Genomic DNA, 23,336 nt, shown 5'->3' with positions numbered 1-23,336 from the left:
TCTTAAGTTCTGTTGTCACTTTGGGTCAGTGAGATCAAAGGTCTGGTATTTTAAGGGATTTGGCACTTCTAGATAAAACCGTTTTGAATTCCATGCATGTCCAATCTCTAAAGATAAGTAGGGAGGAATATGGTAAAACCCTACTATCTCTATGGAGAGGACAGTCAGAATGTAATTGTATAATTACCTTTCATGGTAGTTGTTGGCAATCGTCAGCGTACTTGTGGTAAAATCTTTTGCACTTTTTGGACTGATTATGTGAACATTTGATACCTGCTGCTGTGAAGATTTAGTCACTGAAACAATTGCTTTTTGAGCACTTCAGTTCTTCAGGCAGAGTCCTATCAATGTTTATAGCTTTTGTGGCTTTAAACTGAAGTTATGTTAACATACGGTAACACTACTTGATAGTTTCCTTGGGGAATCCCACCCACTGTATTAGTTGCAAACAGCTCTATGAAGAATGCTGTTCTCATGGCTCAAACACGTGTAACACTGTCCCACCCAAACTAACCTCAGCCTGAGAGTGACTTCTAATCTGTGAACAAGATAAGCAATGGAACTATATGTTACCATCTCTCTGATTTAAAAGTATTTCTTCCAACCAAGTTACTATTTAACTTTATTTTACTCTTAACAAAAATACAATAATTGTTTAAAAAGGTAGGTGTTTGGTCTTGTACAAAAGAAACGCATTGCTAATTTGCTGTGAATGGCTGGTATAGAATCCTGTTAGTGCAATCACATAAAATATGAAGTGTGAAAGGATTCATTTGCCTAAGTGAAAGAGAAAATTGGCTTACATTAGGTGAAACATTAATGGCAATTTCACTGAAATGAAATCTTGTTAGTGCTGCAGTTCTTTCTAGCTGCACTATAATTTTAAACTGGAAACCATCCTAGCAATTCATCCTAGCATGATAGCAGGACTCTTTTTAAAAAGTATAGATTTCATCGTGCATATGCATCAGTCGCAAAATTCCGGAAGTGTCCTAAGTTATCCCATCATGATAATGCAGGATTTTTTTTATTTGATGAGAATCTTTGGATAATTTCTTCCGTAATGCTTTCCCCACTTATTTCCATACTGCTGCTGCTAGCGTTTTATACCAGATGCCGTTCTGTCATGAAAACAACTGCTTCCTGATTTTTTTGTGCCTGAAAACTTGCCTACCTTTCCTAAGTGTATCAGTTGGTCCCATAAAATTTATTTCATGCTTCTTCAGATCTTGCTCCATTTCTATCATTAGGCCATCCCACTGACATTATTATTTAAATACCTTTATATGCTCTGTGCTGCAAATACTCCATTATTGATTTTGCTTAAATCTGGTGCTCTCCTTTTGTGAACCAGTTGTGGTTAATGGAGTTGCATGACATGGATTCAGTGTGATCTTATTCATTTGATATCTCCACCTCTTGGGGAGTCTGACTACATTAATTCCTATGGAAATATGTAAAAGTGGGGTCAGATAATACTACTGTGAGTAGGCAGCCCCATTGCCTACAGAAACATAAGGAAAGAGAGAGAGAAGGCCTGTTCCAGTTCAAAGAAACAACAGGTATCTGCTGTCTCTGTAGAATTAGAGATAAACCAGTGCAATATAGGTAAGAAAACTAAGAACTTGTTATCAGTGGATAATATTGCTGTTTCTCTCCCCTTGCATACAGCTTCAACTAGATGGATCAGGGCAGTGGCCTTTCCCCTGTTTGAAAGAGAACTTTGTTGTCCTGGGGTAGTCCGGGTGTTTGATAGCTCTAGGTTGGTATCTGAATCTTTGAGTGGGATTCTGCTGCCTAAATGTAGCCATGTGGTGCCACCTGAGCTGCCTCGAGTGCCTATAGGTGTCTCATCAGCCCCATATGTCACCTCTTCCTGTGCAGCTAAATAGGACTGGATACCAATGTGTACAGTACTAAATCCTTTTCCTGTATCTTAAAACAATATGCAAAGATGAGCAGTTTTCATTCACCACCACTGGTTTTGTTGCCTGGATCCATTTAGCCATCTGCTTTGGGCTCTTGTTCTCATCATACTTCCGCACTGCAGTTTTATGCTTGAGTAGATGCACTGGTGGCTAAAAGGGGCAAAGCTTTTACTTTGTCCTTGGCATCACTCTCCCACTGCTCCCCTTCATGCTGAAGCAGTCTGCTTTGGGGTCAGCTGAACAGCAGTGCTGGAGAAATAGACTCAGAAAGAACACACAAGTGAGAAGGGAAAGTTTCTCTCCAGCTGGCAGTGACCCTCTGGCTCAGCCCTGTCAGAACTGCTTGGTCAGGTACCCCTTTGGCTCTGCAAGTTGTCTTGTCTTTGGCTCTACAAATCCAAAGTAGTTGTGCTGTTCAGGAACAAAGTGAATCACAGAGGCTGTAAAAGACAAATATTGTCTGAAGATAAGTCATGCACAGTCCAAGGAGTCGGGGCTGTGAAGTTCATACCCAGGGAAGATTAAATGAATCAGAAAGCAGACCCTTTTGGGGATGCATTGCGACATACATTCTTTGACAGAATTCTTCTCCCAGAGCCCTCTGGCGATCTGCATACCTCACCAGACTAAACCTAAGAGCCATCCTGTAAATAAAGAAGGGACAGGCTCTGGAGGCAATCTGGACCTCTGTGAAAAGCCTCTTTGTGCCAGTCTGTGAGAGCTGGAAACTTCTTAGCAGAGCTATGGATGCTGAGAGGAATAACTCCTCTAGTTGGTTTGTCTCTCTGATGGGAGAATGAGGGTCTGGCTCTGCTGCTGGCTCTGAGACCTGGTACCCAGTAGCTGAGGGAGACTGGCAGAGTTACGGGGGCATCTGGCAAATCTAAATTTTTACATAGTGTTTGAGGTTCGCTCTCCCTAACTGCTTTCAGCCTCTCCTGGTGCAGGACGGTGGATGGTTTCCAGCTGAAACAGTTGATGGAAAACTTCTGCTAAGGACGAAAAAGCAGAGGCATAACTCTGGTAAAGACTCTAGTGACGAGCTGAGGTCAAACCTAGTAAGGCCAGGGCATGGGCTGGTACCATTCCACTCTGCCTCTGGGATGGATGCAGATATGGTTCTGGTGCTGTAAGGCTCAGGCTGTTGAATCAGGGATCCTGGCTGCTTTCCCTGGTTGTTCCCTTCTCACTGCACCTTTCTCACTGCAACCAGGCTGAGCATGGCTAGTGTCTGGAGAGGAGGCTCTGTAAGGAGAATGCAGAGAGATCTGAATCACTTCACCACCCATGAAAATACTCTACAAATAAAGCTGTGTTGTTTAGTTCTAAATTTTGTGATTGAATGGTGTAATCTTGAATGTATATATGTAAGAACACTCCAAAATTAGTATTACATTAATTATTAGTGACAGCTTTGGCTGAATTTGAAAGCATATCTTAAAGGTGAAAAGCAATCCTCAGATTAACAGGGTTTCTGGATCATTCCTAGGATATGTGGGTTTCCTCAGGCATTGTTGTAAAGGTTTTGCTTTCCTTCATTTTTCGTATTCAAATTTAGTAACGTTTCTTTCCTGTTGCTAGTGTTACCCTGCCTCTGTTTATTTGTTGCTGTTCCTAAAAACAAATCCAGGCTTAGGCTTTCGTGGGAAAAAGACGTGGCGAAATGAAGGAAGGGCCTTTGGAAGATTTGTGGCAGTTGATAATGTTACAAATGAGACCAACAGCTATTTTAAAAAGAGCTATCTAAGTGGTTTATTTCTGGCAGAAATGGAGGAGTCCGAAGAAGCCCTTACCCGTTGTGTTCTAAGGCTTGGGATGTTCTGCCTGTTGTGTTTCTCCCTCTGCCACATACTTTGTCTTCTGTTGGTGTCAGCAGAGGGTTTCATAACACGCTGCTGCTTTCACCCTCTTACTATGAGATCTGGGTGCAGCTTTGCACTTTGCATCTTTATAAATAAATCATCAGTTTTCGCAAATGAATCATCTATTGTTCGAAGTAGGCAGATTATTTTAATGGCATCTAAGTTAAGATTCGTGATCTTTAAATGTCTGGGTTTTATTTTTGACCTGCTGTAGTTATGATTTGTGTCCTAGGCGGTATAAAGAAGAAATAGGACAAAAAACCTCGCTGACCTGCAGTTGTAAGAGAGACACATGCGTTCTCATTCTTATTATTCATGACTCTTGGTGTAACTGTAGGATGGAGGAATCACATTCTTTGGCAGCTGAGGTCTGACCACTGCTGAAACACAGGACTGAAACAACTCCCCAAAGCCTTTAAGAAATAACAAATGGAGATAAGCAGCAGAGCACAGGGAAACAGTGAAATGTCAGATGTAAAGAGCTGCTTGTGTGCCCAGAGCTCACCTGGTTCTCCAGCTGAACCAGGTGGTCATCTCAGAGCTGCTCCTGCTCCCTGCAGACCTTGCTGCAAAACACTCCTGGAGGCAGTCTCACCTGCAGCACATCTGCCTCAGTATTTGTCAGCATGGTGGGCTGTGGACATCTCACAATATACATCTCAGAGCCTGCTGTGATACCTATGATATTTTAAGAGTTTTCTCTGTTTTATTAAGAACACATAATTGAGGCTTCGCTGGTCCTTTTTGGCAAATAAGGCCCCTTTGGGTTCAGCACTGCACTGGGAGATGGCCAAGGTTTTGCTTTGCTCTCTTTTTTTGGAGTGGGACCTCCAAGAGCAGTCGTCCACCTCGTTCCACTCTCAAAACAGCAAAACTCTTTCTGTGGAAAAGTAAACTCTCCCCGTTCCTGACGAAAGAAATGCTACTGAACAGTATTGTGTGGGCTTCACTACCACACATATGACAGGGAGGACACACTTCAAAATACAAAAGAAAGAATTTAAAGATTGTTTAAGAAAAAATTAATGAACATGATAGCCTAACAGATCTGAAAGCATCTCTCCTGGCCAGTACCACCAGTGTGGCTGAGGAGCTTTGAGAGACAGGACTGACTGCATCGGGAGGGCAGAAACACAAGGAGGTACAGGACATGGGGTTGCCTGGGATTGTGGGTCCGTGGCTCAAATGGGATGTCTGTGTGCTCATTGCATCCCACCCAGAGAGTCCAAGGAACATCTTGGGGAGTTTAATACCTACAAATACTTCAAACAAACACAGCAATGAATGGCAGGGGTTGGAGGGTGAGCCTGCAGGGCTCCTGGCTGGGAACTGTGCTCTAGCATTTCTTAACTTCTGCAAAAATTCCTCGTGAGCATTTGCAGCGTGTCGTCGCTGAAAGCAGTTTTCTGCTGCACTCCCCTCCTTCACATCCCGTGTCAGGACTGTTTGTGGTCTCATGCTGACAAAAAGTTGCCAGCTGGTGATTGCTATTTCAGGGCAAGGGCAGATTATTTTATATTTCATAACTAGTGTTTCATGGGATTTGCTAAAATAGAGTTTCATTCCCAGCTAGCTTTCCCAATCATACCATTTGGTTTGTAGTTGCCTTTTTTTTTCTTGTTCATGGCATCATATTTCAGACTAGATTTAAACTCTGAATTTGCCAGAGCTTGGATACATTTGTGTTTTAAATATACATTGGTCCTTTTGACAGTAGTTACAGCATTTGTCAGATCTTATTCACAGAGTTTTGAAATATACCTTCTGTCCTGGGCTAGACACAAGCTGTGTGGCTGAGGGACTATGTTGCTCTGTGTTTACATACTGTCAAGCTCAATGGCACCCGATTCTGCCAGAGTGAGCCCTTGGGTACTTCTGTGCTATAAATAATGCGTCATCCTGTACCTGGTAAATGTTTCTAAGATGAGTCCATAAGTGCTTGAAGCATAAATGCTCGGATATTATGTTACAATTATGTTATAATGGCATAGTATAGTGGATACTCTTAAGAAGATTCTTGCTCTCACATGGTTGGATATTTCTCTGAACATGCTAGTGAGGCTTTATTTTCTGAAATGCAAAGTTGACATATGAGTACTTTCCCAGCAAGGACGAACTCCAGAATTGCTCCCTTTTTGAACAGTTGGCCTCTGCGAGTCACTTCCAGTTAGAAACATCAGTGATATATTAAGGGTTTTTGCTGCTCCCTCATTTTCTTCTGACAGTAACTCCAAAAAAGGCTTTTTCAGAATAGGAAAATTGTTTCAATCATCTTTTCATTCAGTTTTGTGGTTTCTTTCTTCATTTCAGTGATTAAGGATTTGGCAGGGCTGGACTTCTTTTTTGGTTTGGAAGATAGCTTTGGTTTGGAATATCCCAAAATAAATGATGTCCAAACATTTCCTCTTTGTCTGCTGTGATTTCAAAGCAATTTTCATGGCTTGGTTCAGGACTGCCTAATAGAAGAAAATGGAGCAATAATTACTGCCTGCAGAGCTTCTAGCACAGCAGTTATTTAACTAGCTACAAAATAATTTGAAGAACCGGCAAACATCTCTCAGAAAATTTCTCGTCCCCTGAAGAACTGTGTACTTTGAGCCAAACGTTTTTCCTTGAACTGGGTACATAATTCCAGCGGCTGTGAGGCACAGCCACGGCCCCAGCATGCCGGGTGTGGGATGAGCAAGGGCAGTGTCTGCAGTCACGCCTGCCTGTGAAGCTCATCTCACCCCTGCCAATGCTGCCCAGTGTGCTGGGTGTTGTGGCTCCCCATCGCTTCTGGAAATATTATCCCTATGCTCCTTTCAGACACTCCCAGTGACTAAGAAAAAAAAGAAAAATTAGAGTACTCATTCCTTTGGGAAAGCCACAGCACTCACTAAGTTCAGCCCTCAGTCTTGGCCCCGGCTGTGCAAAGTGGACAGGGGGCTGCCCTAATGGGGCAGCAGAGGTTTCCTGCTCACACAGAGGAAATAACACAGCTGGTCACAGGTTTCCTGCTCACACAGCTGGTCTCTGCCCCATGCCTCGCTAGGGGCACCACTGCTGTTGCCTGCTCAGGAGGAGCTCAGGAGGGGGACAAGAAACTTCAGTCAGGGTGCTTTAAACCATGACTTGGAACAGCTTTGAGTGTACCTGCTAATAACTGACCTCATTCAGGCTCAGTGTTCCTAAAATGAGTGTGAAAATGTGAAATGCTGTGGCGTGAGATGACTTAGGCAGCGTGGATGCTACAGCTTGTAGAGCGTCTCCTGTTTTACAGGCAAAGCCACAGAAAACCAGACACTGCAAAGCAAAGTTGCGACTAAAATCTTTGATGGGTATAAAACCTGAGTTACATAATTCATTCCCTTTACTAAAAAGGTCTATTCATTTGCTCAGAATTAAAAATTTATATACACATTTGTAATGTGCAGATCTAATGTTATCACAGTGACTTTATTTATTTTAGTTAAAAGCCAAAATCCTTGTCATTTCAAGGAAATAAAAGCCCACTTGGTGGTACTAATTGAAAGTTATTTAGGCTTTCAGCACATTAACCAAACTCTACATGTTTTGGAAATAGGAGGCTAACGGTAGTCTTGCAAGCCCATATGGAGTTAGTTAAGAGTGGAACTTCGTAGAGGGTCTGAGGGTGCTCTCACAGGGGCAGGTGTGGCAACACCTGGTGAAGCCTTCTCCTGGCCATGGGCTGCCTACCTGTGGTTGGGAAGCCAAGCATGTGAGGGTTTGCTGAGGGCACTGAGAGCACTGCTGAGCAGCTTCTGGGCCGCAGCTTCTTGCAGCTGAAGGGACCAGTGCCAAAGCATTTCAAGCCTGGCTCCTGTTTCTGTCTTGGTAACCACCTGTGTCCTCATGTGGTTCAGGTGGCAAAAGCCACAGGCTGCCAGGTCTAGCCTACATTGGGGTTTAATCTGATGGAAAGTGTTCAGTAGGTGGGAAAATGGGGTATGCTGTCCATAGCACAGGCTTTTGCTGGTGCTTTTGGTGTCCCAGGGGGTGCCATTATCCCAGTAAAGACATTAATGAATGGTGTTTTCCAGCAGAGAGAGTTTTTATTAACACTTGTGCAATCTTGGATATAAAACCTTAAATTCTGCTTCTAATTAGGGAACTTAAGAGGTCAAGTACAAAGCATCCATGTTGATCATTTATCAGGAAATAGCAAAGAAATGTTGACATGTTCTAATTGTTTCATCTAACCTGAGGCAAACAAATGTAAAAAAATAATGATTGCTTATGAAAAAAAGTATTTGTTTAATTTCTTTTTTGTGTTTAAGTTGCTTTGTACTCATTCTGTATTGGGAGGAGTCACATGTAGTAAGGAATTACTTCTTAAGTTTGGTAGGAATAAACTCCATTTTTCCCACTGCCTACCCCTAAAATAAAGACTACAGAGAAACACCCATTCCATACTTTCTGCCAATAACTATTTTTGTAGATTGTTAAGTACTTTAATTTTTAAAGTGTTTCCAAATTTTCATATTATTTCACTCAATAAATAATGCCCCTATGATGGAAGATTTTTTTTCCTTTCTGCAAAGAGTGAACCACGTTTCTAAAATTAAGCAAGTTACTCAAGTTTCTATGTTGTGTTAACACAGGAATCCTGTTTCCTCTTCTAGCCAATAAACTTGCTGAAAAAGTGTACTTATTCTATAATTGCACAAGCATTAGGTATTTATGTTTCTAGCCACTAAACAAGCCTATGCCACTGTATAGCATAGGATAGTCAAATGAGAATGGAATGGCACTGAAGAAAATAGCCAGGAGTGAAAGAAAGAAATAGACAGGCTAAATAAATAAACAGAAAGGTGAAATAAACGAACAGAAGACAACTTGTGTTATGGTGACTTTGACTAACAGCTTACACCTGCCCTTGCAGGGGATTGCCTCATGTTGTTGCCCAAAGGTTCCTGTAAATGCACAGGCATTTTTGTTGTTAATGGTTTTCTTTTTTTCCAATGCTCTACTGCAGCTAAGAGAGTTATGTTGGGAGGGTAAATTGATTACTATAATTGTTCATTAATGCACTCTTATTTAATGTACTTCTACAGGTTATATTCTTCAGAATGATGATAAATTATGGTTTCTTCAATTAATGTCACTGTAGCTAAAGGGATGTCAGCATTTCTATTAATACAGTGCAATTTTCTGGGGTTTTATAATGAAGCTATGAAAAATTGCTGAAACTTAAGATACAAGATTCCAGTGTATTTTATGCACACTATATTCCCTTGAATCTGTTCTAATCAATAGATAAATCAAATCTAATGAGATAAAAATACAGTAGAGAGAATCTACTGAAGATCCAGGCCCCAGCTTGTAGAAATGGAAGTATGCTACAGGGAATAGACTGCTTTCTCTTTAGGTTAAATAGAAAGAGAAGGATGGGGAACAGTGATGCAGAGGCAGGCAGGTGGACCTGCAGCAGTGTATGAGATGCACATTTTGCTCAGAGAGCATCTGGCACTCCAGCCTCCTGTATTCATTGCGATTGCCTCCTGCCCTCTGCCCCAGTCCGTCCCTCTCACTTTCTGTAGCTGCAGCTCCCTGATCTGTGGTGAACTCTATGTGACAAAACAGTCCTGAATTTCTTAAGAGACGCTACAGTGCCTACCCTAACAGGGCTACGAATCCTTGAGGAGCTATGAAGGAGCTTACATACAAAGGCTTCTGAGCTTGGAATAAAAATACACAATCTAATGTTAAAATCAGATCCCAAACTAAGGAGTTGAGGGTAGAAAATACTGTCCCACCTCTAAAAATGGTGCTAAGGTTGATTTTGAATAATTTAGTATAAGATTATCAGATTAACAAAAAAGATAACTCTAAAGCACTTAGATTACAACAAAAGAAAGGAAAAGGAACAAGCTAAGTATGTCTGTCCAATGTACTCAAGCCTTTCAAAGGTACTGCCAGAAGAGTTGTAGATAAAGCCGATCCAAGCTTTTAGAAAAACTTGGTCATTTTCCTCTCAAGAGGAACATACAGAGAGAATGTTTATTTAATATGTCTTTTTATATATTTTTCTCCTCAGATAAGAGATAATGAAAATAGTAAACGACTTGTACTAACTGGCTAGTGCAGTACGTCAGCACCGAAGCACCAAGGAGCTGTTATTTGAATTTACATGTAAGTTCTGCTGGAAAAAAATGTCTGCTGGGTAACAGCCTGCCCTGTCTCTTAACTGAGAGTGACAACACAATGGGCTAGGCAGAAAGGGACAATAAAGGTGCTCTGCTTACACAGCAATCTATTTGGTATCTCATGTCTTTCTGAATATGGAACGGTTTTCTGAAATCATGACAAAACATTGATGAGTGGGCCCATACATTACTATAGCAGTCAATCTCAAGGTAATGAGATACATGAAATTCCTAGTTATGTCATAATCCTATCTATTATGAGTGTGTTCTAAAAATAGAATTGCTAGGAACAAAGTAAAGACAAGGAGACAAGGTAAGAGGAGCTCAGAATCTCACAATGGAATTGTTCTCGTGCTCTAAGGAATAAAGTATTTATTTACTTCGGTCAAAGTTCAAGGGCTCCATGTCTTCTCAGCCCATTTCTTCACAGTTTCTTTTTCTGTATTCCCCTTTCCCTTCTTAACATTGTCTAGGGGCTTACTGGACTTTTCCTTTCTTTTCCTAATTTATTCTGCATTATAGAGAAAGGTAAACTATGCCACATAATCCACATGGTATTAATGGTCTGCAGCAACCAAGAAATTTGTAGGTGAGTGTAGGCTTTAGAACTACAGCCCAGTGGAGACACTGTTGTTTGATTTTAAAATTCTAATTCTGCCAATCACTGAAATATAAAATGAGAGAGACCTAAAGTGTACACATGTATGGAATATTAAAGAGTAGCAGGTCTTTTTCCCCCTGATGGAATTGTGCCTAAAGACCCAGGTATAAAAATTATAGGCCTTGCAATGAGACACCTACAGTCTAAATAACTAGCTGGGAAAACTCAGGCTTTGATCAGCAGCTGAGTGAGGACGGCTCTGGAGAGAGGCATGTTTGAAACGCACCAGGAAAAAAATTCTCCTGCTTCCCTGAGGTAGAGTGCAGTCTCATTATTCTATTACCCTTCTGCTGTCACTCAGCAGTTCAAAGAACATAATGATGCTACTTCTAAAACAAGAAAAAAAAAAGAGGAAAAAAGAGAAAAAAGGAAATGCTATGAGGTTAAACTGAAATGTGTTTCTTTTTGAGAAATAATTCGTAGGTGCTTTCAGAGCAAGACTATAAAAATCAGGACCTTGGGCTTACACACTAAGATTTGAAATGGGATATATCAGCTCTCTGCTCCTGCTTATCAGCTTGACTGCAGCTTTTAGTGATCAAAGTTATTGCTACCTGATAGTGGTCTTGGGTAACCTCTGTGGAATGACTAATCCCCTCAGCACAGCCTACAGAAGAAAGACCTTTCTTCCACTTAGTATTTCCTTGCATTAGGGAAAGCAATGCGATGCTTTGGGATCCCCAGGCCCTGCACTGCTGCCAGATACCCAGCAGTGACAATGACGATTTTGATCAGTGCTGACTCTCGAGTGTGCGCTGTGTCACAGGGGTTGGTACATCTCTCGTCTTGTTCATGGAAGAGGTCTATGAAAAGCAGCTGAGTTACATCTGGGTTCTGGGCTTCCAGTATTGGGTGTTTTTTCATCACTGGGCATTGAAAATCCAGCTTGCAGAAGGAACATGTGGGGTGGAGCGGAGAAGCTGCCTGTTCAGTCACGAGCAGCAAGGCAGAAAGAAAGCCAGGAACAAGCGGTGCTCCTCTAACCACAAACGCTGTGTCGGTTGTACAGGTTTATCAGTATAACGGAAACAAAGCGGCATAAGCACAAGCCACACCTGCCCAACCAAACCAGCCTCCTGCTCTGCACCGCCTGGCAGTCAGACACTGACAGGTATCCATAGGTTTTTTAGAGTGGTTGGACAGTGGTAGGTATCGGTGGGTTTATAGTGTTTGTCATCCATCATCTCAACAGGTTCACAATTTCAGTCATCACACCACTTTGGATACTTTATTATTATCTCTTCACAGGTTGGAAACATTAATGACTTCATGCAGTGGTTTGGATTAAGCAGATCAAGGACAAATTAAATAATTTGCACTGAATCACCCATCTCTTGATGGGCATTTTTGTCTTTGGGGCTTCTTCAAAGTGCAAAAATACATTGCAGCATCTGTGAGGCCCTGCCTTCTGCAGCGCAGAACAGTAAGTCCTAGTCACTGCTACACATGTACTGCAGAGATCAAAGGCTGAGGAAAAAATGTTAAATGCAGTTAAAATTATGATAATAATAATTTACAGGTGGCTTGTTTTGTTTCTTTGAGGTATCTCTCTTTTTTTTTTCCTTGGGGGAAATAGTAATGTACGGGTAAATATCAAAGTTAGCTTAGGCTAAAATACACACAGTGTTTGTTTATTATTGTTATTTGTAGTGCCTAGTGAACTCACGAGCTGTGTAGTGGTAAAAGACCTTGGAAGACACATCTTTCTCATTTCATTGCTACCAGTTTCTGTTCACCTGGAGGCACAAAATGGACACATTGCTAAACCTGCGCTCCCTCCTTTCTTCTAGCCAATAAATTTGGCACCTTTTCTGCAGGCTGCTGGCTGATACCTGGTTTTGTTATTGAGGCAGTGAGGTACTCAATGGTGGGAATGCATCTAGCCTTGAAAACGTTTTGGGCCAACAGCTGAGGCCAGGCAGGTAACACGGAGGAATTACTCAACTATGGTGTCTCTTGGGTATGGCTGAAACTTCAGACTAATGCTTACCCAGATAGATATGGGCCACGTGTTCAGCAGCCTTGCAGCACAGGTGAGGAACCATTACCTGCCTGAGCAAATATGAGTGTGCTCATTCCCAGATTGCAAATGTAACAATAAATTACTTAGTGTGAGCTAAGTATTTTATTAACGTATATATCTGAGCATACATTAAAAAAATGACTACAGATCCCCGCTGTCCAGCGCAGCACAGTTTTCCTGATCCATGCTGTTCCTTTGCTGATAACCACTCGGCACTTCTAGCTGCCAAGCGACCCCGTGAGATGGAGCTGGGACACTCGCCCAAAACCGGCGACTTTCCTGCTACTGGGTCTGGAGACGTCCTAAATGTCTCTCAGGTTTTGTCGTGCTCCTTTGCCGTGCGACTTCGGTGCTAACGGGGCGAGCAAGCAGCGAGACTCGCCGTGGGACCGCACTTTTATCTGGGGGAAAAAGGAACAGAGAGGAGAGGCGGGAGCGCACAGGTGAGGCCGGGAAGGCCCCGGGGGAGGAGCGGAGCGGCTCCTGCCGCCGGCCCCGCCTCAGCCGCCGGTGCTGGGGCCCTGCGGGGCCGGGACGGGAACCGCCCGCGGGCCCGGGGCGGGGGCGGGTCCGGGCCTCTCCCCGCCCCTCTCTACCACGCCCCGTCCCGGCCGGGGCCCGCGGGGGCTCCGCCCCGCCCCTCCCGCTCCCTCTAGAGAAGGGGCCGCGCGGCCGGGCCGGCTCTCCCGTATCGGTGGCGCTGGCCCCGCCAACAAAGGGGCTCCGGGACCGAGGGAGGAGCCGCCGCAGGGCCAGGAGGGCCGGAGGAGAAGCGGCGGCAGTAGCTCGCACGGAAAGTTGTGGGTCCGCCAGCGCAGCGCCGCGGGAACCGCCGCTGCCGGGGGACGGGGCGCAGGGAGGAGCCGGAGCGGGCTGTGCCCTGGGGGCAGCGGGACCGCCTACCGCCGCCGTGTCCGAGCGGTAAGTGGCGGCGGTGGGTTGCGCTCGGCGGCTGCCCTGGCACCTCTGTGAGCGGCGTGGGACGGCGGGCACCGCGGCTCCAGGGGAGGGAGGGGCGGGAAAGGGAAAGTTAGTTCTCTGACTCTGAGTCGGTAAAAGGGGGCGGAAGGCGTAAACCCCTCGGCGGGCGCACCTGCGGGCGGGGCGGGGGTGCCGGTGCGGGGCGGCAGAGGAGCAGCCGGGCGAGGGGCGGCTGCTCACCCCCCTGGGAGGAGGTGCCGGCACGCCCGGCCACCCGCTGGGTCAAAATCCCCACTGGGTGAGTGGGGGTGGTAGCGCCTCTTTCGGGGCGGGCGGGGAGCCATCCGGGGTCGTGTGCGGCGCCCGTCCCGCGGGGCTCGGCTGCCCCTGCCCGGGAGAGGGGCTTCGCGGCTTCTCCCACAGGTGGCTCTCACGCTATCGGGAGGGCCGGAGGAGCGCGGCTGCCCTTAGTCCCTTCCCAGCTGGCACATGCCCCAGCCCGGCAGGAGCGGGGCTCCCTTGCTCTGCCAGCAGAGTCACGCCTGGTGTGGGCCGTGGACTTCTGATGCCACTGTTCCTGGTTCTGCCCTGTAGGCGCTGGTGCGGAGCCGGGCCCTCCATGGGAACCTTCGCCCGACGGATTTAGGCTGAGCCCGTGACGTTCCCAAGCTCGCGAGCATGGCCAGCGTCTCGGACCAGGAGGAAGGACCCGGTGGGGGACACAGCGAGTTCAGCGACATCATCAAGTCCAGATCAGGTAACACAAATGGTGTTTTCTTATTTTGTCCTCTATGCCTAGCTTCTGATATCAGCTTGCGTTCTTAAACAGTGCGTTTGTTTCTGACTTCTTTTTTGGCTGTATTTTGGTGGTACAGTGAGCAACTGAGGCTGTTCATGCAGCTGTCCTACAATTAAGTAGTAGTAATTGCAGATCTTTAGGGTTTTTTTTGACAGTGTTAGTCAAGTCTGTTTGGGATCCACCTTCTGCATTATAATTACCTCTGCCTTTGTAAATAACTATGTGCTTAAAGTGCTCTTATGCAACCTAGTGTTGGCAGCTTTTATGTTTATTCTCAGACACTGAAAATGGCAACTGTGGCCACAATACTGCACCTCCTAAAAGTGCATCACGGTAGTACTTGTGCAGTAAATTAATGTGCTTCCTCCTTAATGTAAAACAGTTGTTTAAGGCTACTTGCTCAGGCATTTCCTCTAGTAAAGCATTCATGTAGCAGGTTATTGGAAAAACATGGAGTTTTTTTTGTTGCTTGTATGTTTCAGTCTTCTGAGGCTCTGGTGGATGCTGTGGTGGGCGAGGTGGTACCCGCATTTTAGCAGGGGGAGAGCAGAGACTTTAGAAGGGCAGAAGAAGTTGATTAAACCTTGGTAGAAATTTATGCTACATCCAGACACTGGCTGCTCACTTCTTTATCCTAGAAGGTTTTCTTTTCTCTCTTAAATGCACAAGGCTTCTGTTGTCAGAAGGTTTTCCTTTGGTATCTGAAACATAGGAGTATATTTTTTAAACGTTCCATACATTAAAAAACAGTAGCTCTTTGGTTGGTGGTGATTTGATATGTCAGGTTACACAGGATGCGGGGTTGAATCTGGATCATGTTGGTCTTTGAGTAACTTGTTCCTCGGCAAGAGGAGGTCTAAGAAATGACAACTTTGTGGAAGAAGTCTTCCTCTTAACTTCTACAAGTACAGTTTATGAAATGTAAAACTACAAGCATTTCTCGGTTTCTATAGTGCTTGTTTATATTTTCTGCTGTTATTTTGAAACCCCTGGACATAACCTTGATTATAAGTGTGTAGTCAGAACCTTTAAGGGCTCTGAGTTTGGGGATGGCTTGCAGGCAGTTTGCATGCATATATGCATGCATGCGTGCAAGTACTACCATTTTATTGCATGTCTGAGGAAATATGGCTGTATTTGAGGTTTTCCTTGGATGAACAAGTTGGTCAGTAAGTTCTGTTTTGGTTAAGGCAGATGATTGTAAATCTCCTATTACAACCACTTTAACTTCTCTGTTAATGAGAAAATGATGCACGTTCTAAGACTCAAGGCCAAAAGACTTGTGCATTAAACTAAAAATGGCGAGTGAAGATTGGTCTTAAATAGATCATATTTTCTAAATAATACACTGATTTGGATCTGGACTTGTAATTTCTTCAAGTTAGTTACTATACGACACAACTCAGATCTGAACCATTCCCTACAAGTAAATCTGTGGGATGGATTTCCTAATGAAAGGGCTAAAGTTTGCTCAAGTACAGATGGCAGCAAATTAAAGGCTAGTTGTCAGGGCTGGGGAAAAAATATTACAAGCTCTGCTTCCATTTTTCCTAGATATCTGGAAAAAATAATTCTCATTTTGATACTTAGAAAGGAAAACTGAGCTGGCTTTGCTGGAAAGACTTATCTAGCGCAGGATATTCTTCACAGTATAAGTGACTGAAGTACAGTAGAAGCGTTGCCCTATAACAGTAATATTTGAGGTAGCTAGGGGTCTGTTTGAGTTTTGAGGCTATGGAGAGCAGAACCAGCCAAGGTTTAAGATCGCTGCATTTTTTTTTCCTTTGTCATGGAAAATGGGCTGTTATTCCGCTACTCTGTAAGATCATCATCTGTAATACAGGAAATCTCTAACACTTTGATTAGAGAGGGCATGCAAAAATGCATTTGATGTTTTCTCCCTTACTAAATAAAATACAAAGCTCACTTCTAGTGGGTCAAAATCTTTAAATGGTTTAATATGTCATAGTATTTTTAAGTGCATGTTGTTCCTATGCATTTTTTAAATTGAGAACACTGAAAACAGTTTGTTCTTGTAAATGAGAGCTGTATAGTGTCTTGTGTAAATTTCACTTTCTCTCTGTGCTCTCCTGGGCAATTTTCTGTCTCTTTCAACGTGTTTTTATTCTATGGTGGTGGTTTAAAAACATTCATCTTCTGAAAGCAGTGGTTAAGATATATGGCTAAACCTGATACTTTGTTATAACTTCGGAAAAAAAAAAAAGGTCATTTGGAATGCAAGACTCTTTGGGAGGTCAGCCCTTAACAAAGAGTGGTACTGGTAAAAATGTTTCTAAATATTTGGATACAAGGATACAAATGTAAACGTTAGTCTTTAGCAGCCTGTCAAACGGAATATATAGTCTTTTTGTAGGCACTACACTTCAGTTGTCTTTGGAAAAGTGGGAAGCAGCTAGAAAGCCATAAAGGTGGCAATGTCAATGCAGTGATTGGCTATTGAAAACTTGAGCTTTAATTCGAAGTTACTGTTATGAGACTGTAATAAGACACATGAAGATTTACTGCTGCTCAGTGTTGTGTGGTGCCCATCTATGCTGTTTTTTTCTAGCAGAACTGGCCATGTAAGTTTTTTTCTTAATGATTTGTAATTGGGAAGGTACAAGCATAATATGCACAGTATGTAGGAGAGCAATCAAAATAAGTTAACAGCAGGTTTGTTTTTATTTGTCGCTTGTGAAAAAAAGTGTGTCACAGGCTTTCACAGATGGGAAAAGTAAATTTGCAAGTATCTAATTCATCCTTTGGGGAGTTCAAACTGAGGGGATGAAGAATTAAGACACTTGGAACAGAGATCTATGTATGTTATTGGTTATGTTGAGAATATTTATTCCTTCAGTAGTCAGCAAGAAAACTTTCTTTCTATGAACACTGTGTATGCTGTAGCTGTTGTAACTGATAAATGATGGATTACCCAAAGCAAGAGAGTTGTTTTTTGGTTTTTGTGTGTGTGTGGTTCCCCCCCCCCGCCCCAGAAATCTCGCTTTTGTGACTTATGATGCTAGAAAAAGAATGTGACACTCCTTTCTCTTGTTCAATTTACATTTGTTATGTTCTGGTTTGTATGTGGCTTTTTGTTTGATTAGGTAGTTTGTTATTACTGATCTATGTGTAGATACAAGTTATTTTCAAAGATACATCTTCTGCACTTAAAATAGAATATGATGGTGACCAAAGCTGCCTTTAAAATAACTGTGCTAGCTATGGTAATTATAAGGGAGGCTGCCTTACGGTCCCAGAACAACTAAGTGTCTGCTGCACCAGTGGCAGATGGTGGCTCTGAGAGTCTGATGTCTAAGGGGTAGGATACTTGTTCCTAGATGGTTATGTTTAGTGTATATATAATATTAGCATTTAGTTAGCATTATTAGCCTGTGCATCTGTATGATTGCTTGATGTGGAAAAGCAGTTTTCCCCTTTTTACTTCCCTGTAGTGTGAAGTAATGTATATGGAACTGATTTATATCTTTGAAAGGCATCTTGTGCAGATAGGTGAGTTTTTCTCTTTGCAATAGCTTTCGGGAAGGAATGCTGTGGGATGATTGCCTTACAGTGGTGAAAACAGTGCTGTCATCACGCGGCTTGAAGAGCAGATGAGTCTTTGCTATGATTAATTATGGAAAAAAGACAAACTCACTTAAAATCTGTCATGGCAGCTTGGAATGGTAATATATAATTAAACAGTAAGAAGTGACAGGAAAAACATTTCTGTAAGATTACTCTATGCCTCTGGTGCATTTTAAGATATGAGTTCCTGTCTAAATTGAGGGGAACTTAATTTTCCTCATCTACCTTTCATTTTTAATTACACTAAACATATTTGACTGAAAGACTGGTTTGAGAAATCATAACTTATTTTTGGAGTTCTTGGGCAAGGCTTGCTCCGAGAACTGCTGCTGTTGTCTGTCCCTATGAAGAAATGCTTACTTGGCTGGCAGCCCCCTTGCTCCAGGATCTCCCTGCCCTGTGGTTGCCTTTGGAACCAGTTCCTTTGGTTGTGCGTCTCACTGCCAGGTTGCCACAGGCCATATGCCTTGCTTCTCATTTGTCATTTTTGACTCCATTGGTGTGAAATGGCTAGGAGTCACTATAGTTGCAGGCAGACCCCTAGGATTCGTGAAGTGGGCACAGAGTTGGTGTAGCTGATTTTGCACTGTGACAACTCTTCAGGGACATTTGTGCAGTATGTGTGGACAAGGTGTTAAAGACAAGTGACAAACTTGCTGCTCCTTATTTATAGCCACTAAAATAACTGTTTTTCAGAACTAAACTTTAAGTTGCTGTAGCCTGGCTCCTCTCTGCCGTTTATATTGCCTCCTTTTCTTGGGCTGTCTGCTGGGGACAGATTGGATGCTGCAATGAAGACAGTTCTAGGGTACTGCCTAACGTTTATGAAATGGCAGATATATAAGTACCAGGCTGGTTTCTTCTAGTCTCTTGATTGGTAGGTGAAGAAATAACATATGCTGCTCCGTGTGCTTGAAGCACGACTTTGCCTTGGAATAGAAATCGAGGCTCCTTGGGGAGGAAAAAAAAAAAAAACCCAAACCATAAAAGCAGCCCATTGATTTGCACATTCTCTGCCAGGAAATGAAGAAATAACCCTGGGCAAGGGCTGCTATGTGAGGCACTGTGTGCAGTGTGCTAAGTGTTTCTAAAGAGGTTGAAAAGTCAGGGTGGGGAGAAGCAGCTGCCAGTGATGTGGGACTCCCTGCCAATGAGGCTCCCCTGGTGAGAGGCTGACCAGGAGCAGTGCAGAGCTCCTGGCTCCACCTCCCCCAGCGCTCTTTGAAACTTGGTGTCCCCTACTCAAGTCTGGGGAAAGAAGGAGCAATCTCATACAGTCTAATAAAAATATTTTTATGTGAGAATAAATGAACACAGTTCAAAGTATTGGGCAGCTGAGCAAAGAATTCCCTGTACTGTTTTAACGCTTCTCAGTAATTGCTCATAATTTTCCTCCTTGCCTTGACTAGTTTTCCTAGCAGAACCACTTGTCCATGGTGTGTGTGTTGGGGTTGACTTCTTTGAGCAGGAAGAAGTAGGGCGGTATTGTTATTAACATCTTTTGGATGCACGTAATTGGGAAGATGGACTGGAATATAGGCAATTCGGTGTAGGTGTGGAAAGAGTAGATGTAGGAAGGGAAAGAGTACGTGGGCTTGAGCTGAGCTCTTGTTGTTTCAGGACAGTATAACTGCTCTGATGCCAGGTATCAGCATGGATTGGGGTGCTCAGAGCCTGTGTGATGTACTTTTCATGTGTTGTACAGTGTCCCTCCTTCAAAGGAAAATACACAATTAGAAGAGCTCAGCTCTTCCCACCCATCCTGCAAGCTGAGATGCTCCTTGCACAAAGTTGGGGAGAACTGCATTTATTTGGATGCCTTAATCACAGTTTGAAGAATGAATAACAGGGTTTAAGCATCGTGAGGTGGGAGGGAGGAGTTGTACTGTCTGACTTTTCATTGTGTTGATGAAAGAATAACTTCTAGTGTTCCATACTTTGTCAGAAGTCTGTTTTATGTCTTCCTCCCCTCCCCCAGTGTGTTTCTGGAATGAAATGGGGAAGCAAGCTGAGCTGTAATTTCAGAAACTGACAGTATATCCTTAGAAGAAAGCTGGGAGTTCTAAAGGTAGCAACAAAAATAACAGGCTAAGGAAATAGAAGAACCCTCTGGCACACGTGGGTTTGACACAAGACAATGATATGGCTCTGTTGCAAGCTGTAGCTTTGGGAATGAGGCAAGAAACTACTGACTTGTAAATATACACAGCTGCAGAGTCAGTGAAACATCTGCTGTTAATAAGGAGGAGCCAGAAAGTGCCATTTATTTATTTATTAGAATATGACATCTTTGGACCTCTTTTTTTGGAAGGACATCAAACCACCTGATACTGCCTTTGGAGAGAGTAAAAAGAAAAGCTTACTTTAACTATTGTAACTGAGTTTGGCTCAGCCCCCAGTGGAGCCAAAAAAAGTATAACTGAACAAAAATAAGAACGTTTGCAGTTATCTCTTCTAGTCAGTTGTCTGTGGGACCAGCAGGCTGAGGCTGGTACAGAGTTGCTGGCCATGACTCCAGGTGTGTGTCTGAGCAGCCGGGAGACTCTTACCTGGCTGTGGATGGTGGCTGAGGAGGCTGGGGCTGGACTAGGTGCTGGTCATTGGTGGGGAAGCTGCACAAGATGGTCAGATGTACTGGGGAGTGTGAGCAGTCACAGTTCCATCTGCCAAGGGTAGGGTTGAGTCTGTCTGGTTGTGTAATGGGCTGTGTCTTCCCTCTGACTGTCTGACCAGCTCTGGATGTGAGCCCCAGTGATGCAGGGGAAGCTGGTTATTTAGTGGGGACCCATGTTCAGCTGTGGCAGTGGCCTTCTTGTAAAGGTTTCTTACAGTCAGAAATGTGCTCGTTCTTTGATAATTTGCATTTTTAGATATTCATTACTCAGTGTGCATGGGACAGGTGCATCAGATGTGTTGAGGTGCTGGAGAGGAGTAACTTGAGCATTGCTTAGCCTCATTGGTAGTTTCTCTTGCAACAAGGCAGCTCTGTGCTGGGGAAGCGTTCTCTAGCAGCCTAGTCTCTTCTCAGGTGTGAGGTCTTCTGCCAGGTGTGGAAGAAGTGTTGAAGAGCTGCTGAGTCTTTAGCTGGTGGGAGATAGGGTGACTGTGTGTTTTGGTAAAAGACCAGCTTCTGTCTCAAAAACACTGGGTACATGCTGGTAGGAAAGGATGTGGCTACAAGACAGACATTAGATATGTATTATTGAGGTTATTTTGCTGATCAATATAAGGAGTGTGCAGCAATAATTTTCAGCTGTTAATTATTGGTAATTAAGGTCCTTTCTGGACTTTAACACCATTTCCCCTCAACTTCAAAACCCAGGAGGATCTACCATGCAAAAACTGAGAGATTTTGTAGAGGAATTAAGCAAATTTATAAGGGCGGTTGCTGGCTTATGCATTTAGCTGTCAAGAAACAAGCACTTCAGCCACAAAACAACATACCTTGGGTCTATGTAATTCATGCCACAAATAACTTTAGTTAGTTCCTTTGTACTCTGCATTTATTGCCTAGCATCAAATGTGTTTTTTGCTTCCCTCCTAATTTAGATCATGGCAGAGGACCAAAGCTGGAACATGTTCCTAAAATGTTATGTTACAAATTATTGATCAGAGAAAAGTGTTGTGACAGATAAGTTCTAAAATTTTTGCTAGCTTTTTTCTTGTCAATTTACCAGGCTATCCAAGATGAGGAAAAAAGAGCAGTCTATGCATGAATAACAAATGGAGGAGATCTACTTGAACATTTTATGGGACCATGCTGGGAAGAGGGTGAAGCCTTTTGGTTTCTATGTTATTTTAATAGCTATATTATAAAATACAATTGTATTAAAATAAGAGAATAAAGTACTATTTAAATAACAACAGACTAAGACCTTTCTATTCCCTATTTTCAAGCTTTTACTTCTCTTATAACTTAATAATGAACAACAGCTATGGTCAGCATAAATAGGTTCCAGAGAGAGTTCATTGCTCTCTTTTTCTGGTTTCTACGTGTACATCTTGTTCTTGGATGAGGCTTCTCATGGAAATTCATGGGAACACACTGTGTTAATGCCATGCTTCATTTTTGAGAAAAGCTTTTGTGGAAACTGAAAGTCTAGTAGCTTCCTTCTGATTTTTTTTCTTTTGGACCTGGCTGTAGTGCTCAATTTAGAGCCTGCTAGCTTAGTTTGCTGAGCTTTTAAAAAAAATAAAATAAATCAATTTTTAGCTAATTTAACACACTGTTCATTCAGAATAGAGTTTATTAAGTTTCATCTGAGAGTTATTGAAGGTCACAGTACAGATGTGAATTATTTAGTCTGTTTTTTCTACTCAGAAAATATATTTGCACACTTTATGATACGTGCAGAGGAACAGAATAGTCTGTCTGGCAGAGTGTCAGACTTGTGTAGTTGCAGGGGAGGATGCTGTTTCTACCTGGTGCATGGAGGGTAGAAGTAAATGCTCCAGGCTGCTGCAGGTGCATGTTGTTGTTGCTTTTTTCTTCTTTCTTTGCACAACCCCCTCCAAATTAGTCATTATTGTTTGAATATTGAGAATTCAGGACAAAAGGACACTTTTAAGCCTGCTCCCCAGAAAAAACACTGGTCTGGTTTCACTGGGTGTTTGAGGATTTATTAGAGCTGTGAAACATGCTTTTGGAACATAATGTTGCTATCTTGATAGGGTAAGTCAAATGTTGACCATTGTGTTAATGTGGAGGTGAATTTTATGCTAAGTGCACTACTAGTGTGTCCAAAATTGGATGGAAGAAAGAGGAAGGAAGAGTTCAAATAGGCTTGTTCCCATGTCACAAATGTCATGCCACTCTGTGCTTTGGTTTATTTAAGGCTATTGAAACCTAATTCAGGCTCGTTATTTGCCCTCTGAATGTTAACAGAAAGTTCCTTCTTAAATACAGGAAAAACAATATTAAAAGAAAGGAGACTGAAAACCATCTCTTCTCTCTAATTTTAGTGAGGTACTTTACAGAGCCTCTGTAGATACGAGGCTTCTTACCAGGTGTTCTGCACTGCTGCCTTACCAGATCCCTCTTTCCCTCTTTCTTTTCCCCCTTAGTGAAGACCAATGCATAAAAAACATTGGGTAAAGGTGCAGTTTTAGCAAATGTACTCCAGCTCTAGCAAGAAGATTCAAATGCCCAGGTGCATCATACCACTACTGGGAAAACCTTTTCCCTTCTGTTCATGGGTATTGGGAAACTGATGGCATCAGTTTGTGGCATGGTTTCCACATTGAAGCTTCTCTTGGTGCTTTCTGATCCAAAGAGAACTGGATCAGTTGAGATTTACAGAGCTATTGAGATGCAGGGGGAGGAGTAACTGCTGCATCAGCTGCAGTGGTGTCTGTTACTTTATCCTACAGCAGAGCCTCTCTTTGAATTGAACCTCTTCAGAGTTTCA

General features: G+C 43.0%; 1 protein-coding gene across 1 annotated transcript in view; it reads left to right on the top strand.

Annotated features, from left to right (window-relative positions):
* Positions 1 to 13,286: 13,286 nt before the first annotated feature.
* The window catches only part of UTRN (utrophin), a gene marked incomplete at its 3' end in the record, with an annotated part of 368,119 nt that continues 358,069 nt past the window's right edge, over positions 13,287 to 23,336 (top strand). Inside the window, exons 1-2 of the mRNA XM_080341440.1 lie at positions 13,287 to 13,544; positions 14,139 to 14,301. Coding sequence (XP_080197566.1) covers positions 14,223 to 14,301 — 79 coding nt within the window. The 5' untranslated portion in view covers positions 13,287 to 13,544; positions 14,139 to 14,222. The remainder of the gene's footprint in view (positions 13,545 to 14,138; positions 14,302 to 23,336) is intronic.

This window comes from Nesoenas mayeri, assembly GCF_963082525.1.
Source record: "Nesoenas mayeri genome assembly, chromosome: 3".
NCBI lineage: Eukaryota > Metazoa > Chordata > Aves > Columbiformes > Columbidae > Nesoenas > Nesoenas mayeri.
The sequence above is the reverse complement of the archived record's forward strand: the minus strand, read 5'-3'. Positions and strand labels throughout refer to the sequence as shown.